At 38.7% G+C, this 17,570-nt stretch overlaps 1 protein-coding gene across 1 annotated transcript; it reads left to right on the forward strand.

Moving 5' to 3' along the window:
- The first annotated feature begins 10,951 nt into the window (after positions 1–10,951).
- On the forward strand, positions 10,952–11,685 carry LOC133911077 (uncharacterized). The gene has a single exon (XM_062353294.1). The coding sequence runs from the start codon at positions 11,019–11,021 to the stop codon at positions 11,433–11,435; it is 417 nt and encodes a 138-aa protein (XP_062209278.1). The 5' UTR covers positions 10,952–11,018; the 3' UTR covers positions 11,436–11,685.
- Positions 11,686–17,570: the final 5,885 nt, after the last annotated feature.

Consider the following 17,570-nt stretch of genomic DNA (forward strand, 5'->3'; position numbering starts at 1 on the left):
GTATTCGACTTCCACGGTGGACAATGCTATGAAGTTTTTCTTTTTAGAAGACCACGAGACTATGGATCGCCCTAGCAAGTAGCACTCACCCGAAGTTCTCTTATGATTCACACGACATCCGGCAAAGTCCGAATCTGAGTAACCCAAGAGTAGGAAACTAGCACCTTTGGGGTACCACAAGTCTATGCTAGGTGAATGCTTTAGGTATCTAAGGATCCTCTTAACTGGGCTAAGATGTGATTCCTTAGGATTACCTTGAAAGCGAGTGCACATGCATACACTAAACATAATATCAAGCCTAGATGTGATAAGGTAAAGAAATAACCCAATCATAGAATGAGAAAGCTTTTGGACAACTAGTTTACCCATTTCATCCAAGTCGAGGTGTCCATTAGTAGACATGGGGGTCTTGATTGGCTTGCAATCATCCATCTTGAATTTCTTTAGGATGTCCCTCGTGTACTTCTCTTGATGGATGAATGTCCCTTCCTTTAATTACTTGATTTGAAAACCAAGGAAATAGTTGAGCTCGCTAATCATTGGCATCTCGAACTCCCTAGACATCATGTCACCAAATTCCTTGCAAAACTATATGTTAGTTGAATCAAATATTATATCATCAACATAAATTTGACATAAGAAGAGTTCATTGTCGATGATTTTTGTGAACAATATAGTGTCCACCCTCCCGATCTTGAACCCTTGGTTGATGAGAAAGTCATGTAGGTATTTATACCAAGCTCTTGGGGCTTGCTTGAGTCTATAAAGCACCTTGTGCAAGCTATAAATATGATTAGAATATATAGGCTCTTCAAAACCGGGGGTTTGTTCAACATAGACAAGTTTATTAATGAAGTCATTTAATGATGCACTCTTCACATCCATTTGATAAAGCTTAATGTTATGATGTGAAGTAAATGCAAGAAGGATATGGATGGCTTCAAGTCATGCCATGGGAGCGAATGTTTCTCCAAAATTCAAACCTTCAACTTGTGCAAAACCTTATGCGACTAGTCTTGCCTTGTTGCGTACCACCACACTATGTTCGTCTTTCTTGTTGCGAAAGACCCACTTGGTTGTAATCACATTCTTGTCTTGAGGTCTTTCTTCAAGTATCCATACTTCATTGTGGCTGAAGTTGTTGAGTTCTTCTTGCGTAGTAATTACCCAATCTGGATCTTTAAGAGCCTCATCTACATGTGTGGGTTCCAAACAAGAGACAAACAAGTAATATTCATAAAATGAAGCATATTGACGAGAGCGAGTTCTTACTCACCTAGATGGACTCCCAATGATCAAGTCAATTGGGTGATCCTTAGAGATGTGTGTTTGCTTCACTTGTGGTTCTTGAGGTGTGTCTTGTAATGGTCCAACATCTTGAGATTGAGCTTGAGCTTCCTCTTGAGAGATATGGATATCTTGTGATAGAAGTGGTTGATCATCCTTTTCATCATCTTAATCAACTTGGGGCGCCATGGAGGTATGTGGAGTGAAAGTAGAAGGTACATCTTCGTCATTCTCCTTAGAGTTGATATCCCCAATCACCATATTCTTCATCACATCTCTCAAGGGTTCATCGTCTATATGATCACAAGAAATACCTTCACCTTAGGAGTCATTAGATTCATCAAACTCCACATCACAACTTTCTTCAACAAAGCCGATGGTATTGTTGAATACTCAATATGCTTTGAAGTTCGATGCATAACCAACAATAAAACCAATATCAAAACATTTTTCAAACTTGCCTAGGCATTCTCTTTTCTTATAGATAAAGCACTTACACCCAAACACCCAGAAGTAGGAGATATTGGGTTTCCTCCCAATGAGAAGTCCGTATAGAGTCTTCTTCAAAAGTCGGTGGAGATACATTCGGTTGGATGCATGACACGCCGTATTGATTGCTTCCGTCCAAAACTTCTCTGGTGTACTCTACTCATCCAATATTTCTCTTGCAAAAGTAATCAAAGTCTTGTTCTTCCTCTCCACCATGACATTTTGTTGAGGGGTGTAGGTTGAAGAAAGGTCATGCTTGATGCCTCTATCATCACAATAATCATCAATTTGAGTGTTCTTGAATTCCACGCTGTTGTCCCTCTAGATCTTTACAATTTTGGCTTCAAACTCATTTTGAGCCTTTTTTACAAACTTCTTGAAGATCCCAACGGTTTTGCTCTTGTCATCTAAAAATAAAGTCCAAGTGTATCTCAATAATCATCAACAATGACAAGCCAATAGAGATTACCACAAGACTTTTGTAGGTAGTTTGTCCAAAGAGGTCCATGTGTAGAAGCTCCAAAGTTCTTGATGTAGACATCATTGATTTGTATGGATGAGAACTTGCAACTTGCTTTCCCGCTTGGTAAGAACTACACAACTTGTCCTTCTCGAATACTACATCTGTCAAACCAACCATCATTCCATTCTTGAATGCCTTCTTGAGTTGGCTCATTCCAATACGTCCAAGTCGACGATGCTAAACCAACCGATGGATGTCTTGGTGAAGAGGTATGTTGTCAAGCTAGCTTCATTAGAAGAAAATCCACAAGATATATATGTCCATGTCTAAAAACTTTAAAGATTAGATCATTATGCTTCATACTAGTTATAACAACATTAACATCACTAAATAAACATGTGAAGCCTAAATCACATAGTTGAGCTACGAAAAGAAAATTAAAACTAAGAGACTCTACTAAAAGCACATTAGAAATAGAGAGATCATCGGAGATTGCCACCTTACCCAAATTAACCTACCACATTTGCCTTAGAATTATCACCAAAAGTGACTTTGTCATGATTGCCCACTTCATCTTTTAGAGTGGTAAACATCTTTACATTGTCGGTCATATATTGCGTGCATCCACTATCAAGCACCTAATACTTTCCACTGGCCTTGTAGTTCACCTACACACATGGGATCAAACCTTTTATTTAGGTACCTAACCAAGTTTGGTATCTTTCATGTGAGATACAAGAGCTTTAGACACCCAAAGTTGCCTAGGAAACTTGCCCTTAGCTTGAGTTCCAAAGAATTTAGCCATGACTTTTCTACTTTTAAGCTTATGCAATAGGAAATGATGATCATTGAAGTATACTTGTATTTAAGAGGCAAAGTAGAAAAGGGTTTAGTAGGAATTGGACAGTCCCTTGTGTGGTGGCCGGTGACCTCGCAATGTTGGCAATATGAACCAACTTACTTGATAAAGCATTTCTTGATCTCCGGTGACTCTTGGTGATGTTCTCCACCGGGTTTGGGAAGCATCCAAGGTCTCTCTTATTGTAGTACATGGTATTCTTCATGAGGATTTTCTTGTGCTTGTACTCCCTCTTAGTCAACCGAGGGCCACACACAAATTGAGATTTGCAATCTCATTAATGAGCTCTTACTCCCTTGCATGATTAGTCTTAGAAGATGATATAGTATCTCATGAACAAGAGCATGGGATATCAAGAAGATCATCACAAGATGTAGATGCATTGACCTTAACAACATCAATAGAAGGCAATTAGTTCATGCTAGAATCATTAGCATTATAAGCTAACTACTCAAGTTGTTGATATTTTTGTTTCAAGTTAACATGCTCATGTTTTAGCTTCTTATTGCTCTCTTCAAGAGACTTGCTAGATACAACTATTTAATCATATTTTTTAAGCGCATCGTTATATTTAGCAAGTAACTCATCATTACTAGAGCTAAGGTTAGCATTATCATTTTCGAGAGACTTGATTTTTGCTTTTTGCTTCTTGATGATGGTAGCATAGTCATTCATGAGCTTAGATAGATCATTAGGAGAAAGATCATCATCATCACTACTATCATTATCCTCACTACTCACCTTGCTGTTACCTTTTGCCATAAGGCACATAGGTGGCAGAGGTAGCGGTGGATCATCATTGGTGATGGCGAGGCCTGCAAAGTCCTTGCCTTTATCATCACTTGAATCTTCACTTGAGCTTTTATCGGAGACCCATTCACCAACAATATAAGTCTTGCGGCCTCCACCCTTCTTGTTGTTGTCTTGACCCTTTCTCTTGTTTTTGTCCTCATCCTCATTTGGATCTATTATCTTGTTCTTGTTTTTGTTCTCTTGTCAGGATGAGGGCAATCATATGACATGTGGCAATATTCACCACAATTGTAGCACTTCTTGTCTCCACCATCGAACTTGTCAAATTTTTTAGAGCAAAATTTGTTCTTCTTGGGATCATAGTTGTAGCCCTTCTTGCCCAACTTGGATATCATCCTTGTGGTTCTTCTCATAAGGAGGGCAAGCTCGGTGTCGGAGTCATCATCATCATCTTCATCGCTTTCACTTGTTGATGGAATCTTCACCTTCTTCTTCTTCTTGTCATTCATTTTGGCCTTGAGAGCAAGATTCCTCTTGGAGGAGGATTCTTCTTGATCTCCAAACAAGAGCATCTCATGAGCATGAATCTTGCCCACGGTATCAGGAATCGTCATGTCATTGATGTCTTTCTCATGAAGAACAGAGATGGCAATGTTGTATTGCGGCTTAGAAAACAACATCAAGATTCTACGAATAATGTCTCCTTAAGACAATTGAGTGAGTTCAAGAGAATTGATTTCTTCAACAAGCACATTCATACGAGAATACATATCATTGTATATCTCATTAGAAAGCATCTTAAATTGATTAAGGTTGTTCATTAGCACATGATATCTTTCCCCCCGGATTTTTATAGAACCTTCATGAGCTAATTCCTTGCTCCTTACTCTAGAAAACACTTCTTCACTAATTCTCTCAAAAATAGCATTTTTAGACTTAGCATTCCTCTAATTTGTTGTTCATTAAATGGTTGATCAAACCTAATGGAAGCGGCTAACCAAACTTGAGGGGAAATAGCCTCAAGATGGCTCACCAAGCAAACTTTCCAATAGGAGAAGTTCTTCCCCTCGAACGTTGGCATGCTACTTCCATTACTAGGGGCCATTGCTCTAGGATTTTAAGTCTATCAAGAGCACAAGTCTCTGATACCAATTGAAAAGATCGAATGGTCAAAGAGGGGGGTAGATTAGGTTATTTAAAAAAAAATACTCCTACCAAAATCTAGAACAAGTAGCAACCTTAGCCTAGATGAAATGAAACACGACTACATGATCAAACTAGACAGAAACACGAAAAAATTAGCAAGCTAGAACACATAATAAATGTCGAAAGAAAAGCTTGCAAGAAGTAAAATGCTCAAATGTAAATTGCGGAAAGTAAGAAGATGTACAAGAGAACACCGATTTTTTCTCGAGGTATCGAGGAATTGATATTTTTCTATAGTCCTCGTTGGAGCATCCACAAAGGATATCACTCCCCCTTGAGTCATGAACTCTCAAGTTCTCACTCATGATTGTCACTTCTCTATTTTCGGATTGGTGGGCATCAAACCAAGCATATAGCTCTTCTCAGGGCTTCCACAAGAACTCTAAGAGCTCATCGAAACACCTTCAATCACCAATAGCTTCAATTGACCAAGATCAAGTCTAGACTACAGCTAGATGCACACTTGCTACTATAGAAGCACTAATGAAGCCCTTAACGTTCAATTAGGGACTTGGAAATCAACTCAAGATCTCTCCCTTACTTCTTGATGACACACATAGTGTATGGACTCCTCTGTGATGCCAAGAAGACAACTGAAACCAAGTGTGGGAGTATTTATAGGCTAGAGATCCAAAATATGTCATTCCCTAACCACCCACTTTTTCTATTAGCACCAGATGATCCGGTAAGAACCATCTCACACAACTGGACAATTCGGTGAGTAGAAACTTCAGAGATAACTGTGCCAACTGTCATTAGCCGTTGATCCTTCGATGTACTCATCCGGTGACAACTGAAGTAACACCTGACAATCTGGTCATAAGAACCAGGCCAAAAAGCTCATTACATACCTTTATGCAAGAATTAGTCTGGTGATGTCATCTTTGCCTACACCGGATCATCCGGTGTGTGAAGCCTCTTCTGAACCTCTGTACAACATTGCTTCGGTGCATTTGTCCGGTGAGGACAACGTAAACACCAGACTACCTGGTGAGTAGAGCTTCATTTTTCTGCACTTGTAATTTGCCTCTGCAAAAAGTAGTTCGGTGATCCCCTCTTTACATCACCGGATAATCCGGTGAGCTAAAATTCATTTTCCCTTGGAAATTTTTCTTCTATTGAAACAAGTTCGGTTCACTTACCACCTTAACACCAGACCATTCGGTGAAACACTTCAAAAACTTTTGAACACGTGTCACCAAAAAAAAGCTTCCAGTGATTTCACTAGTTAGGCATTGGATCATCCTGTGCACTAAGTTCTCTTCTGATCTGAACCAAAAGAAAAACTCAGTGAGACTTCATTTCATGTCACTGGACTATCTGGTGAGGTATATTTATTGCCGAGCTCGTCCAATTCAACCCTTTTGAGCTCTAACTTCATGACGACTCAACCAAGGGCTTCTATGAGCTACCTAGTGCTAGAAATTCATAAGTGTGCATCAAACCAAGTCTATACTGACTAGATCAACCTACTAGTCTTAGCTCCTCTTTATAATACGGTCAAAAAGACTACGAAAGAAGACCTATACTACTCTAAGTGTCCTTCATCTCCTTTCTGACACTTAGAACTAGAAGATCCTTAATCTTGATACACATGTCCTTTGACCATCCATATAATCAACTTAGGAACCAAGAATAGCCAATCATCATTATGAACTAAATTTTTTTATACCATTCAAAATACACTTGTTAGTCACAATAATATGGTTATCGTTAATCACCGAAACACTTGTCACTTACCTAAGGGCCTAGATGCTACACCAGTACCCATCAATACTTTACACACTTCCAAGGTGTGCACCGAGAGACCATTACAACACCTTCACAAAGCCTCTCTCAACATGTGCATACCCGCTTAGGTTAACCACCGCATGAATACACCTCAACAATGGAAGTACACCATTCCATTCTGTACAACCAAATGGTCGACACCATATTGAGAGTAAAGAAATTAATCAACTTGGTCAGTCTCATACTAGGCTTGTGGTTATACTGTTAACTCCAAATGATCGCTCCATGAAATGGTCCTTAGATTTAAGCAAGACTACCACAAACCCAACCGTATAACTTGTACTGGTCTCATCCAAACCAGTTGCTCAAATCCTAATTCCATGTTTCAACAAAATTATACAATCATCTTTATCATAGTTGCATAGGACCATTATTATATTTAGTAGAGCCATTATCATTATCACTATCCCAAAGCAATGTTAAACATCATCTACCCATCTATAACCAAACTATAACCATAGCGAGAAGGATGATAAAGTAATACTAGGGTAAAGCCCAACTTGGGATTCGTGTCAATATTATTAATGTGCATGTTTGTAAAACAAAATATTTTAAATACTAGTATTAATATGGTCAAGAACGTAACATGCATTCACAATACTCAGTTGGGCCTTCAAAGCCTTCATCTTCAAAATTCATAAAAGCATCTTGGCGAAGGAATGGATCAAAACAAAGCTAAGGTTGACAAGTTATAGCTTTCAGAAGATTAAAATAGCACATAAAGATTAACTATATGTGAAACTAATATATATATATATATATATAAAGATATATATATATATAAAAGATATATATATATATATATATATATATATATATAGATCTATTTGTCTGATTGTCCTCAAATTTTAATAGTAAAAACTAGATAATGTTACAAAACTATTACAAGAAGAATTAAGTCAATCAGATCTTTGGATCAAGAGTTATGACCTTAGTAAGCAGACTATAATAGATGGTGACGAAAATAGATTAAACACTAATTTTTCGATAATGCAAGAATTGTAAAAATTCAACCAAGCAAGCTTTTCAGAACTTTGCCTTGATTCTCTAGGATAATTTTGGATGGATTAAAAAAAAATTATGTTGACCGAAGGATCCACTAAAAATCCACACGAACAAAAGAAAAAAAATGTGAAGAAGGAACAAAATTACAAATTCATCAACTTACAAAATTGTATCTTCATTACACAGATAAGTTCATAATATGCATCTCTACTGCATCCCTAAAAGAATCTCCATGATATTCTAAACCCTATATGAGTTCACCTTTTTCCTAAAAAATCGCAACTCCATCTCCCTATCTTTCTTCTCTCACTCATGTACTGTAGCACCTCATTTTATTTGCTAGTCAGCTAATAGTGCATCTGACACGGCCATGGCTTGACACGCTCGCTTGGGCCTTGCTCTAGCATCCCACACGCACCCAGTGCTTGCTCCACCTCTCTCTAGTGCTGCATGCCTTGGTACGCCAACGCCTCATCCATTTCGCCCACCTGGCCATCACCCCTGTGCTAGCCCACCTAGGTTGAGCGGCCTTGCCCTGGGCTACCCTGGTTGAGCCGCTCCAAAAACCTGGGCAAAACCTCGTCCTCGCAGTAGAGTCTTTTTATAATATTTTTATAACTAATATGTAAATAAATAGATTTCTAATGGCAAGATTTGCACAAATAGACGTCTACCGTCCCCTTAAAGGGCTGCAACCCTTTCAAAGGGTGGTAAGGATGCCACGGTGGCAGCACCACCCCTTACCACCCTCTCAGAGGGTAGGTAGGGCCCTCCTCCCTTGCCCGTGGTTGTATCAACCCTTGCCGCCCTCTTAGGGGGCGGTTAACCTCCGATCCACGCCCTCCTCCACCAGTATAAAAGGCTGAAAATAGCCAAAATAACCATTTAAATCTAGAAAAATAGAAAGAGTGGGGGAGGAGAGGAGAGGAGAGGAGAGGGAGGCAGCGTGGCGAAGCTCTATTGTTTTTGATCTACGGATTTTGGATCTCGGTTTTCGGTAATTTTTTTAGACTTATGTTTTCATTAGTAATTATAGTACCACCAGATCTAGGGTTTAATGACATAACAGTAGTTATGTTATATGAGAACTAGGGTTTAAAAGTAGGATATGCTGTCTTTTATAGTATATTGTAAAGATCAATTTCGATATGGTAGGATAGTCATCAGATGCATAGTAGTATTTAGAGTATGGTAGTTTTGATTATCTAGATTTTAGAATAATGATATAAGTAATAGTTATAGCTAATTAGAAACTTATTAGATAGACGCATGGTTGATTAGTTTAAATTGGTTAGTTTTCTTATGAGCAATATTAAATAAACGTATAGTTAGGTGATCATCGGTGTCGGTAATTTGTTAGAGTTTCAATAATCAGAAGTATAGATTTCCGATATTAATATTGGATATATTTTTAGATGTTTCCAGGGATGTCCCATAAATTATATTTTCAGATATATTATGGTGAAGGTCAAATTAGTTATTGTCCTAGCGATGTAGATCTCGCTGGATTTCATGATGTCGTCAAGGGACTTAGTAGATCCAATGATAGGACCATAGTGGGCGTGTGCAAGTGGCTGATGCACCATTTTCAACTGAATCCCCAGCAACATGAGTTTAAGCTAAGAGCTGTGCTAAGCCGTGCTACTTAGGGGTACTTTGGGGAGCTCATCCCAATTAATACGACATCTACTTGGAGGCAGCACGTAGATATATCATGTGAACGTGGTCTACCTCTTGTGCTGCTAGCTGAGGCGTACCAGAAGGATCCAACAGAGATAAATTTTGCGGAAGTAGTAGCAGGAAGAAGTCAGGCAGTGGGGGATGAACCAGACCTAGCAAGATGTTGGGGATGTGCGTGAGATAAAACCAAAGGGTGTAGCCGATGAGGGGGAGCACATTCCTAGCATAATTGAAGAGATGGAGATGAAGGATCAAGAGCTAGAGGAAGCTATTGCTGATGAGTTTTCATCCAACGAGGAGGGTAATGCTCATATTCCTGTAGAGTGAAGGAATCATAAATTTTCAAAGCTAGTGTTGAGTGAGGGTCATCAGACATCTTGGAAATATCATGAAAATGAGGTGTCCCAGGGTGCTATGTACCCTAGTAAGAAGGTTGTTATTGATGCAGTGAAATTCTAGTCGTTGATGCTTCGGAGGCAATTCAAGGTTGTGAAGTCGAGCAAAAGGGAGTATAACGTCAAGTGTTTGGTGCTTGATTGTTCATGGTGGGTGCATGCATTCAGGGGAAGTGGGTTGACTACTGGGAGTGCTCAATAGTTAGGGAGTATAATTGTCACATTGAGGAAATAGAGTTCTCCCAATGGAACCTGTCATCTGCTTTTGTTGCTAATGTTATGTACGGAGAGATTGTGGACAACCTAAAGTATGAGCCACGATCAATAATCGGTGCTATTGAGGAAAAGTTCCAATACACAATAAACTACGTCAAGGCATGAGGGTGAAACAGAAAAGTATTGAGATTAGGTTTGGGACATACGAAGATTCATATGCCGATAAGGATTCATCCAACGAGGAGGGAAATGCTCATATTCCTGTAGAGTGAAGGAATCAGGAATTTTCAAATCTAGTGGTGAGTGATGACCCTCACTCACCACTAGCTTTGAAAATTCCAAGGTGTCTGATGACTCTCACTCACCACTAGCTTTGAAAATTCCTGATTCCTTCACTCTACAGGAATATGAGCATTTCCCTCCTCGTTGGATGAATCCTCATCGGCAATAGTTTCGTCCAGCTCTTGATCCTCCATCTCCATCTCTTCAATTTGGCAGTAGAAATCTGTTTATAAGAAAATGAACTAGAAGTTAAGAAGCTAGCTATGAGTAACTTTTCTGACAAATAGTGTGGTGAAAATTTTTAAAAAATTATTGTGAAATTTAACAACTAAAATTCAAAATTAACTTTTAAAAAAGACAAAAACATAACTTTTTTTTTAAAAAAAATTAGAAATATAAACTCAAATAAACAGACCCTTACACCTAAACTAAGTATGAGTTCTTCCGTTGCCAAGTAAAACAAAAAACATGTGCGGAAAATGGCGCCATCCCCGTTCGTGTACTTAATATCCTCGCTTAATGAGCACAACAGTTTCTGTACCAAAATTAATTTTGCACAGTTGCCACAGAGACGCACTATTAGCTAGCTATAATGGAGAGGCTGGAGAAGGAGCTGGACCTTGAGCTCAGCCTCCACCCTTTCTCTTATGCGGCGGAGGCGGAGCCGCCCGGCTTCTTCCTCTGCACGTACTGCGACCGCAAGTTCTACAGCTCCCAGGCGCTCGGCGGCCACCAGAACGCGCACAAGTACGAGCGCACCCTCGCCAAGCGCCGCCGGCAGATCGCCGCCGCCATGCGCGCCCACGGCGCCCGGGTCGACGCCGTCTGCAGGCCCGGGGGCATCGGAGTCCTCGACGTTGCAGCAGGAGCTGAGCTTGAGAGGGCCAGGATGGTCGTGCAGCCAGCGGTTCCGTTGACTGTGCGGTCTGGCCTTCTGCACAAAAAGAGCAGCTCGTCGGAGTACGGCGTCAAGCGCGCCGACGAGCTGGATTTGTCCCTCAGGCTATGAACCTACCTACTACTATTTGCTTCTCTTGCACCTCTTTCCTATTTTTCTGTCTTTACCTGTTTTGGTTTAAGAAGATTGCTTTGTCCCTGCACCTTTCTACATCTTATCTGTGGCTTTACAAACTCGGGCTTTGCCCGTCTCTAAAATGATTGGATTCATCTCCACCTTTAATTCTTCAGTGCCTGTTGTATGTAGTTGAGTTTGTTTCATGGTATTTCTGGCGAGATTCAAGTACAGTTCTTCGAGTTTATCACAGAGGGCGTGGAAACTTGTTGTGCTCAGTGCTTACTAACACTTCAGTTTTTTTCTCTCTTTGTTGTGAATTAGCTACTTAATTTTAGCATGTTTTGATTGAAATAATTACTGGGGAGCTTCTTCAAGTGATTCAAAATTGTCCATATACTCCATGTGGGTCTTCGCCCAATTTATCAACATATACAGTGTTTGGATCCCTTGCCATTGCTTGCTTTGCTTCACTGGGCAAGAAATTGGACGTTTTGTTGTCTTATTCGTTGTCTCGGTACCTACGCTTTTTAAGATTTATTTTGCCAGCTCGAGCTAGACGGCTAAGCCAACCAAACACGTCCATAGTACACTACTACAGAAACTTTTCGAGATACTTAAATACCTTTCTACAGCGGGTTATATGATAAACTGTTTGAACGATTTTGGTGACAGAAAAAATTATCTATGTAAAAGTTATTTTTATAGTCGGTTTACATAAGAAATCATGTGTATTTTCACAGACGGTTTCTTAGATAAATCGTCTGTAGAAATAAACTGATTAACACATACGGTTCACATAAGAAACCGTATGTGATTATGGTTATTTTTACAGGCGATTCCTTATATAAACCACTCTAAAAATAGAGAGCCGTTTTCAGAGACAGTTTATATAAGGAATCGCTTATAAAAATAGATACCAGTTTATCTAAAAAATCATAACATTTTCATACGAACTCAGAAGGAGATAAATTTTATATGAAAATTGTAGACCTCGATGAGATCTACAACTTTGTATTTGAAAACTTTTTTATTTAAGATACTTATGTATCTAACTAATCAGTTAAAATTTTACACATAAGTTTTGATCACACATATGCTATTGTTACCATAAGTCCTATTAATGCAAGTAAACTCAGAGAAGACAAAGAATACTAGCAACTTCAACATCAACAACAAGATCAACTAGAAAAGATCAAAGACCCCCACTATCAATAACAAGACTCTTCTTACAAAAGTATTAGTGATAACAATAGCATCAAGTATCGTCAAGCATCAGCACGGTTATAAATATTTTTATTTTTATTTATTTTTCTCTTATTTTTTCTCACCTCAGCAGCATAGAATAGGAAATATAGTACATTTCTGCTCAAGTTTGATGTAAGGGGTGATGACTATGTACACAAACATGTATTCCGAAAATAGTGAAAAACTTTCAGAGGCAAGAACTAAATCTTCTAAGCCGTTTTTGGCCTAAAAGAAACACCGAACCCGACAAAGTCAGGGAGAAATAGTGTAACTTTTTCTATATATGTCCGTAGAGTCAAAAAAATGTCTAAATTGGAGTCTATATGCAAAAGTTATGGCCATTTTACCGAAAGCGATTCACAGCAATTATCATAGGTGGTTTACTTAGGAAACCGTCTGTGAAAACCTTCGGCATAAAAGGTTAAAAAGATAAAATATCCTATTTCAATCACAGCTACTTGATATTTGAGGTGGTAAGGTGGTTTGTGAGTTAGGGTAGAGGGGAGGGAGGTCGCGGGTTCGATTCCCATGAAACACAGGAACTAAAAATAGTGCAAAAATATAGTGTGGCCGTTGACTTGCAATGGCGCGGCTGTGGCAGGTAAATTTTTTTTTTGTTTTTTGACCAAAAACATCAATTCAGAGACCGATTATCACATGCAGTTCACTTAAGGAATCGCCTATAAAAATCTAGTTCCACATGTGGTTTCTTAAGAGAACCGTATGTGAAAACCATTTCTAGAGGTGATTCACTTAAGGAACCACATGTGGAACCACCTTGAACATTACCACCACGGTGGCTATAGGGCAGATCAACCAATACGTGGAAGGAGCTCTCTTCAACGATCTTCCAAAACTGCAGGGATACGTTAAGGTCGACGTGGACTCCATGCGAAGGCCATACTGTAAGATTGATATGGATTACCCCAGAGAGACGGGTTCTAAATGCTCAGATCAAACGTGGGTGGCTTCGTTCTATGGCCCAAACGCTACATAGTGTTTAAAGATGAGACAGATGAGTCGTCTGATATGGAGTTGGACCCACCACATAGAATTTCTCCGACTCCTCTACGGTCGCCGCCACCGCCACCATCACAAAGAAGAGAGCCAACTCCTCTATGGTCACCACCACTGCCACCATCACCCAGAAGAGAGCTAACTCCTCCCTTACACAAGTCGCCACCAAGAGAGCCTACTCCTCCCCCTCAGAAGTTAGCACTAATGCCACCAAGAGAGCTAACTCCTCCACTTCCGAAGTCAGCACCACCACCACTAAGAGAGGCAACTCCTCCCCCTCCAAAGTTGACAAAAGTTGCACAGTCTAAGAATTTGAGTTCATCTTAAAAGTCGGCTTCATCCTAGAAGCAAAGGGCACCTAATAAGGTGGCAGCACCTGAGAAATTGCCTTATGAACAAACACCAGAGAAAACCAAAGGATAGTAGACACCGGTGTCAAGAAATTCTTTGAAAAGCCAAAGCCTAAGAAGAAAATACTAATTCATGTAGAAACATGAAAGTTTTTCTTGAAGATGGCCACACCTATTGAGCGTAAGAGTAAATCAGACTACACGCGCATCAAAAGCAAGAAATACTTGAAGGAGTCTTCTATCGAATAGATACAACAAGAACAAATTTATAAAGATTTCTTGAAAATGCTAAAATGACAAAAGAGTAATTTCTAGACAAGTCCCTGACACCAAAAGTAGTCGAGAGATGGCAATTTAAGTTGCACGAACTCTTGGTCACGCCAAACATGTGGGACAAATTGACATATCAACTTCAAAAATTCCATGCGTGGTACATGAAAGAGTCGCGGGATGGTAGCGAAATGTTCGAGGTTAGATACAAGGATCGGGATTTTTCTCCACAGGGACGGCTCTATTTATATATTATTTAAGAAAATATATCGATTGTACAAGCAAGATGCCCTCGACGTATCTATCTTGAGTTGTTGGACTCTGTAAGTGTCATATACATATAATTCATAGTATAAATTCATATACAATTGATTGAATGTCTTAACTTATTTCTTATGTAGAATGGAGGTACAAAGATGTAGGACAGAGCGCATCTACCATGTGGGATCCATCGACCCACATCATGTAAACCCAACAATGATGCAATCCGATCCAAAATGAACCGAGGACTATGCATTGAAGTGTATTATGGAGCTACAATTGAAGAAATACATACTTTTGATGTACCACTTTGAGTATGTGTTTCCCTTCATGAATGTTCTACTCTTTTTGAGAAATACAGAGTTAGAAATTAGGACCAACTAACCTATGGTGACCTATGTGTAGTTATCACTGGATCCTCCTTGTCATCCAGCTAGACATTAGCAAGATCGTTGTTTTCGACTCACAAAATAATCCAAAAGAAATCTACCAACCCGTCATTGACTTACTACAAAGGTAAAATCCGGCCATTTCGTAATTGCTCTTATAATATTTGATTTGATTGAATCTAAGTTTACTTACGGTAATAATCACACAAATGCAGAGTGTACCTATGATACATCAAGAAGAATGTTAGACACCGGCCATTCGCGAAAGAATGGATTATTCGATATGACTTTCCTTGTAGGAAGCAGGGTTCGGAAAATAATTGATGTGGTTTTATGTAATGGAATTCATGAACGGATTCAGCGGAGACGCGTCATACTAGATGGTCGATGCTGAGGTATGCGACATATATCTTGATGACTAATTTTCAGGTCCAACACTTGTTCATAAGGATTGATTTCTTCAATTCTTAAAATTACAACTCCTCGTGTTGTCCAGATATTCACTTATGGCCATTGAAATCAACACACTTCAAGAACAAGTTGTCAGGTTCATCAATGACCAAGTCATCAGTCCAACCGACGAGTTTCATGAATTTGGCTCCTCTCTCTTGTTACGTTCATCCAACAAGAAAAAGCAGAGTTCAGAACATTCGATTACCAAGAAACCTTAAACCCTTTTTCATTGTTGTAACAAAATCTCATATGTATGCGGTGTATATATACTGTGACGAGACTTGATGTTTTAGAAATGAAATTTATATATGCTTGTCTATATATGCTATGATAAAACTTGACGTCGCATAAATTAAATTCATATGTGTGTGTCTACCGTATACTATTGCCGGCAATGGCAAAAATTTGAAAAAGCCACGGTATTAGCTGCAACCGCCACATCTTGGAAATGGCGGGAAATACCTATCAGTGTCGGTTAGTAAAAACAAACCGGCACTGATAGTACACTTATCAGTGCCGATTTGATCTATAAACTAGCACTGATAATGATTTTCAGTGCCGGTTTGATATACAAACTAACACTGATAATAATTTTCAATGTCGGTTTCATACCCAGCACTGATAGTCTGTGACTATCAGACTATCCGTGCCAAGTAATTAGTGTCGGTTCAAAACCCGCCACTGATGGTGATTTTGAACCGACACTGATGAGGGTATCTGCTGTAGTGACCATCCATTCGAATTGCCCATGGTTGCCTGCTGAATCAAACATTGGTTTTTCAATACCCATGTTTTGACATGATGCACAAATACAATTTTTTGAGAATTTTTTTTATTGTGCAAGTGCATCAACCCAACATAAGTTTAGAATTCTAGTTCCCGTGTTTCAACCCCTCAATCAATCTCTACACCTGCTTCATGTGTTGCTTCAGTAAACAATGGTACAAACAAATGGAAATATGAAATAACTATTAAGATTTTGTTTAGTTATATTATCTTCAGTACTAATGTTCTGAAATGAACTTTATATACTCTTTGCATGTGAATGTTGCTACTTGAGTTGGAAAGAATTCGTATATACAAAAATTGTTTTCAGACTATTCGTTGTTACACCTTAGCTTAGAACTCTTTTATACTACGGTTGCATTCAGAGTTCTTTCTTATATAATTCTATTTGCTTTGGCCACTTTGAACGTTGCAGTAACTGGAGTAAAAGGCTGTTTCACCCTGTTTTGGTCTTGGTTTCAAAACTGGAATGTCCCGTCGATCTCAGCGTTATGCCCTCCTATTCTAAATTTCTAAATACCTATTTGTAACTCGATGTGGATTGAAACTGTACTTTCCTAGAGTTCTTGTTCATTAAATATTCATAACATTATGCGGGTGAACTTCATAACTTCTAGTTACCTAGCTTAAGAGTGCACACTTATTCTCGACAATATATAGGGTATTTCCACATGTACATGTGGATACATGCACTGTTACAACCATCTGATGTACTCCAAGATTGACGCAAACTTTTCAAACTTCAAACCAAGCAACACCGTCTTGTATTCATTTTAATGTCCTTGCACGAATCTCGAAACACTAGGTTATGTGAGGATAGTGCTGCTTGTACTTCCATCTACAAGGGGGAGATACATTTTTCAATTAATATTTGTTCATCATCGTAATCAGATTACAAGTGTTTTGCAAAATTCCTTAGATTTCACTAACAGAAATTCAAGAATATTAAATCTGCTTTCTATAATGGGTGACATAACTTGAACAATCCACCTGTTGAAGAATTCTTCCTTCTTAATACTCCCTCAATCTCAAAATAGATGACGTTTTAGGCTATTCTACAATATTAAAAATACATGACGTTCTACGGTTTCAAGGTAACTTTAGCCCAAATTTTTCAATTTTAATTTATCCCTTCATTAAGTAACTTTCTTCTCAATACAAGTATCATTTTTTATGCAATAAATGATATTAATAGATGGTAAGATGATCATTTTATCTTTTACTTTAATACTTATGCTCAACTCTAAAACATCATCTATTTTAAGATGGAGGGAGTACTAGATACTTCTTCTATGTGAAATATCATTTTCCTAGTTTATGAGATATTCAAAATATTATGTAGAAAAACTGAATTCCAT

The sequence above is a fragment of the Phragmites australis genome, chromosome 3, assembly GCF_958298935.1.
Source record: "Phragmites australis chromosome 3, lpPhrAust1.1, whole genome shotgun sequence".
In the NCBI taxonomy this organism is placed as follows: domain Eukaryota; kingdom Viridiplantae; phylum Streptophyta; class Magnoliopsida; order Poales; family Poaceae; genus Phragmites; species Phragmites australis.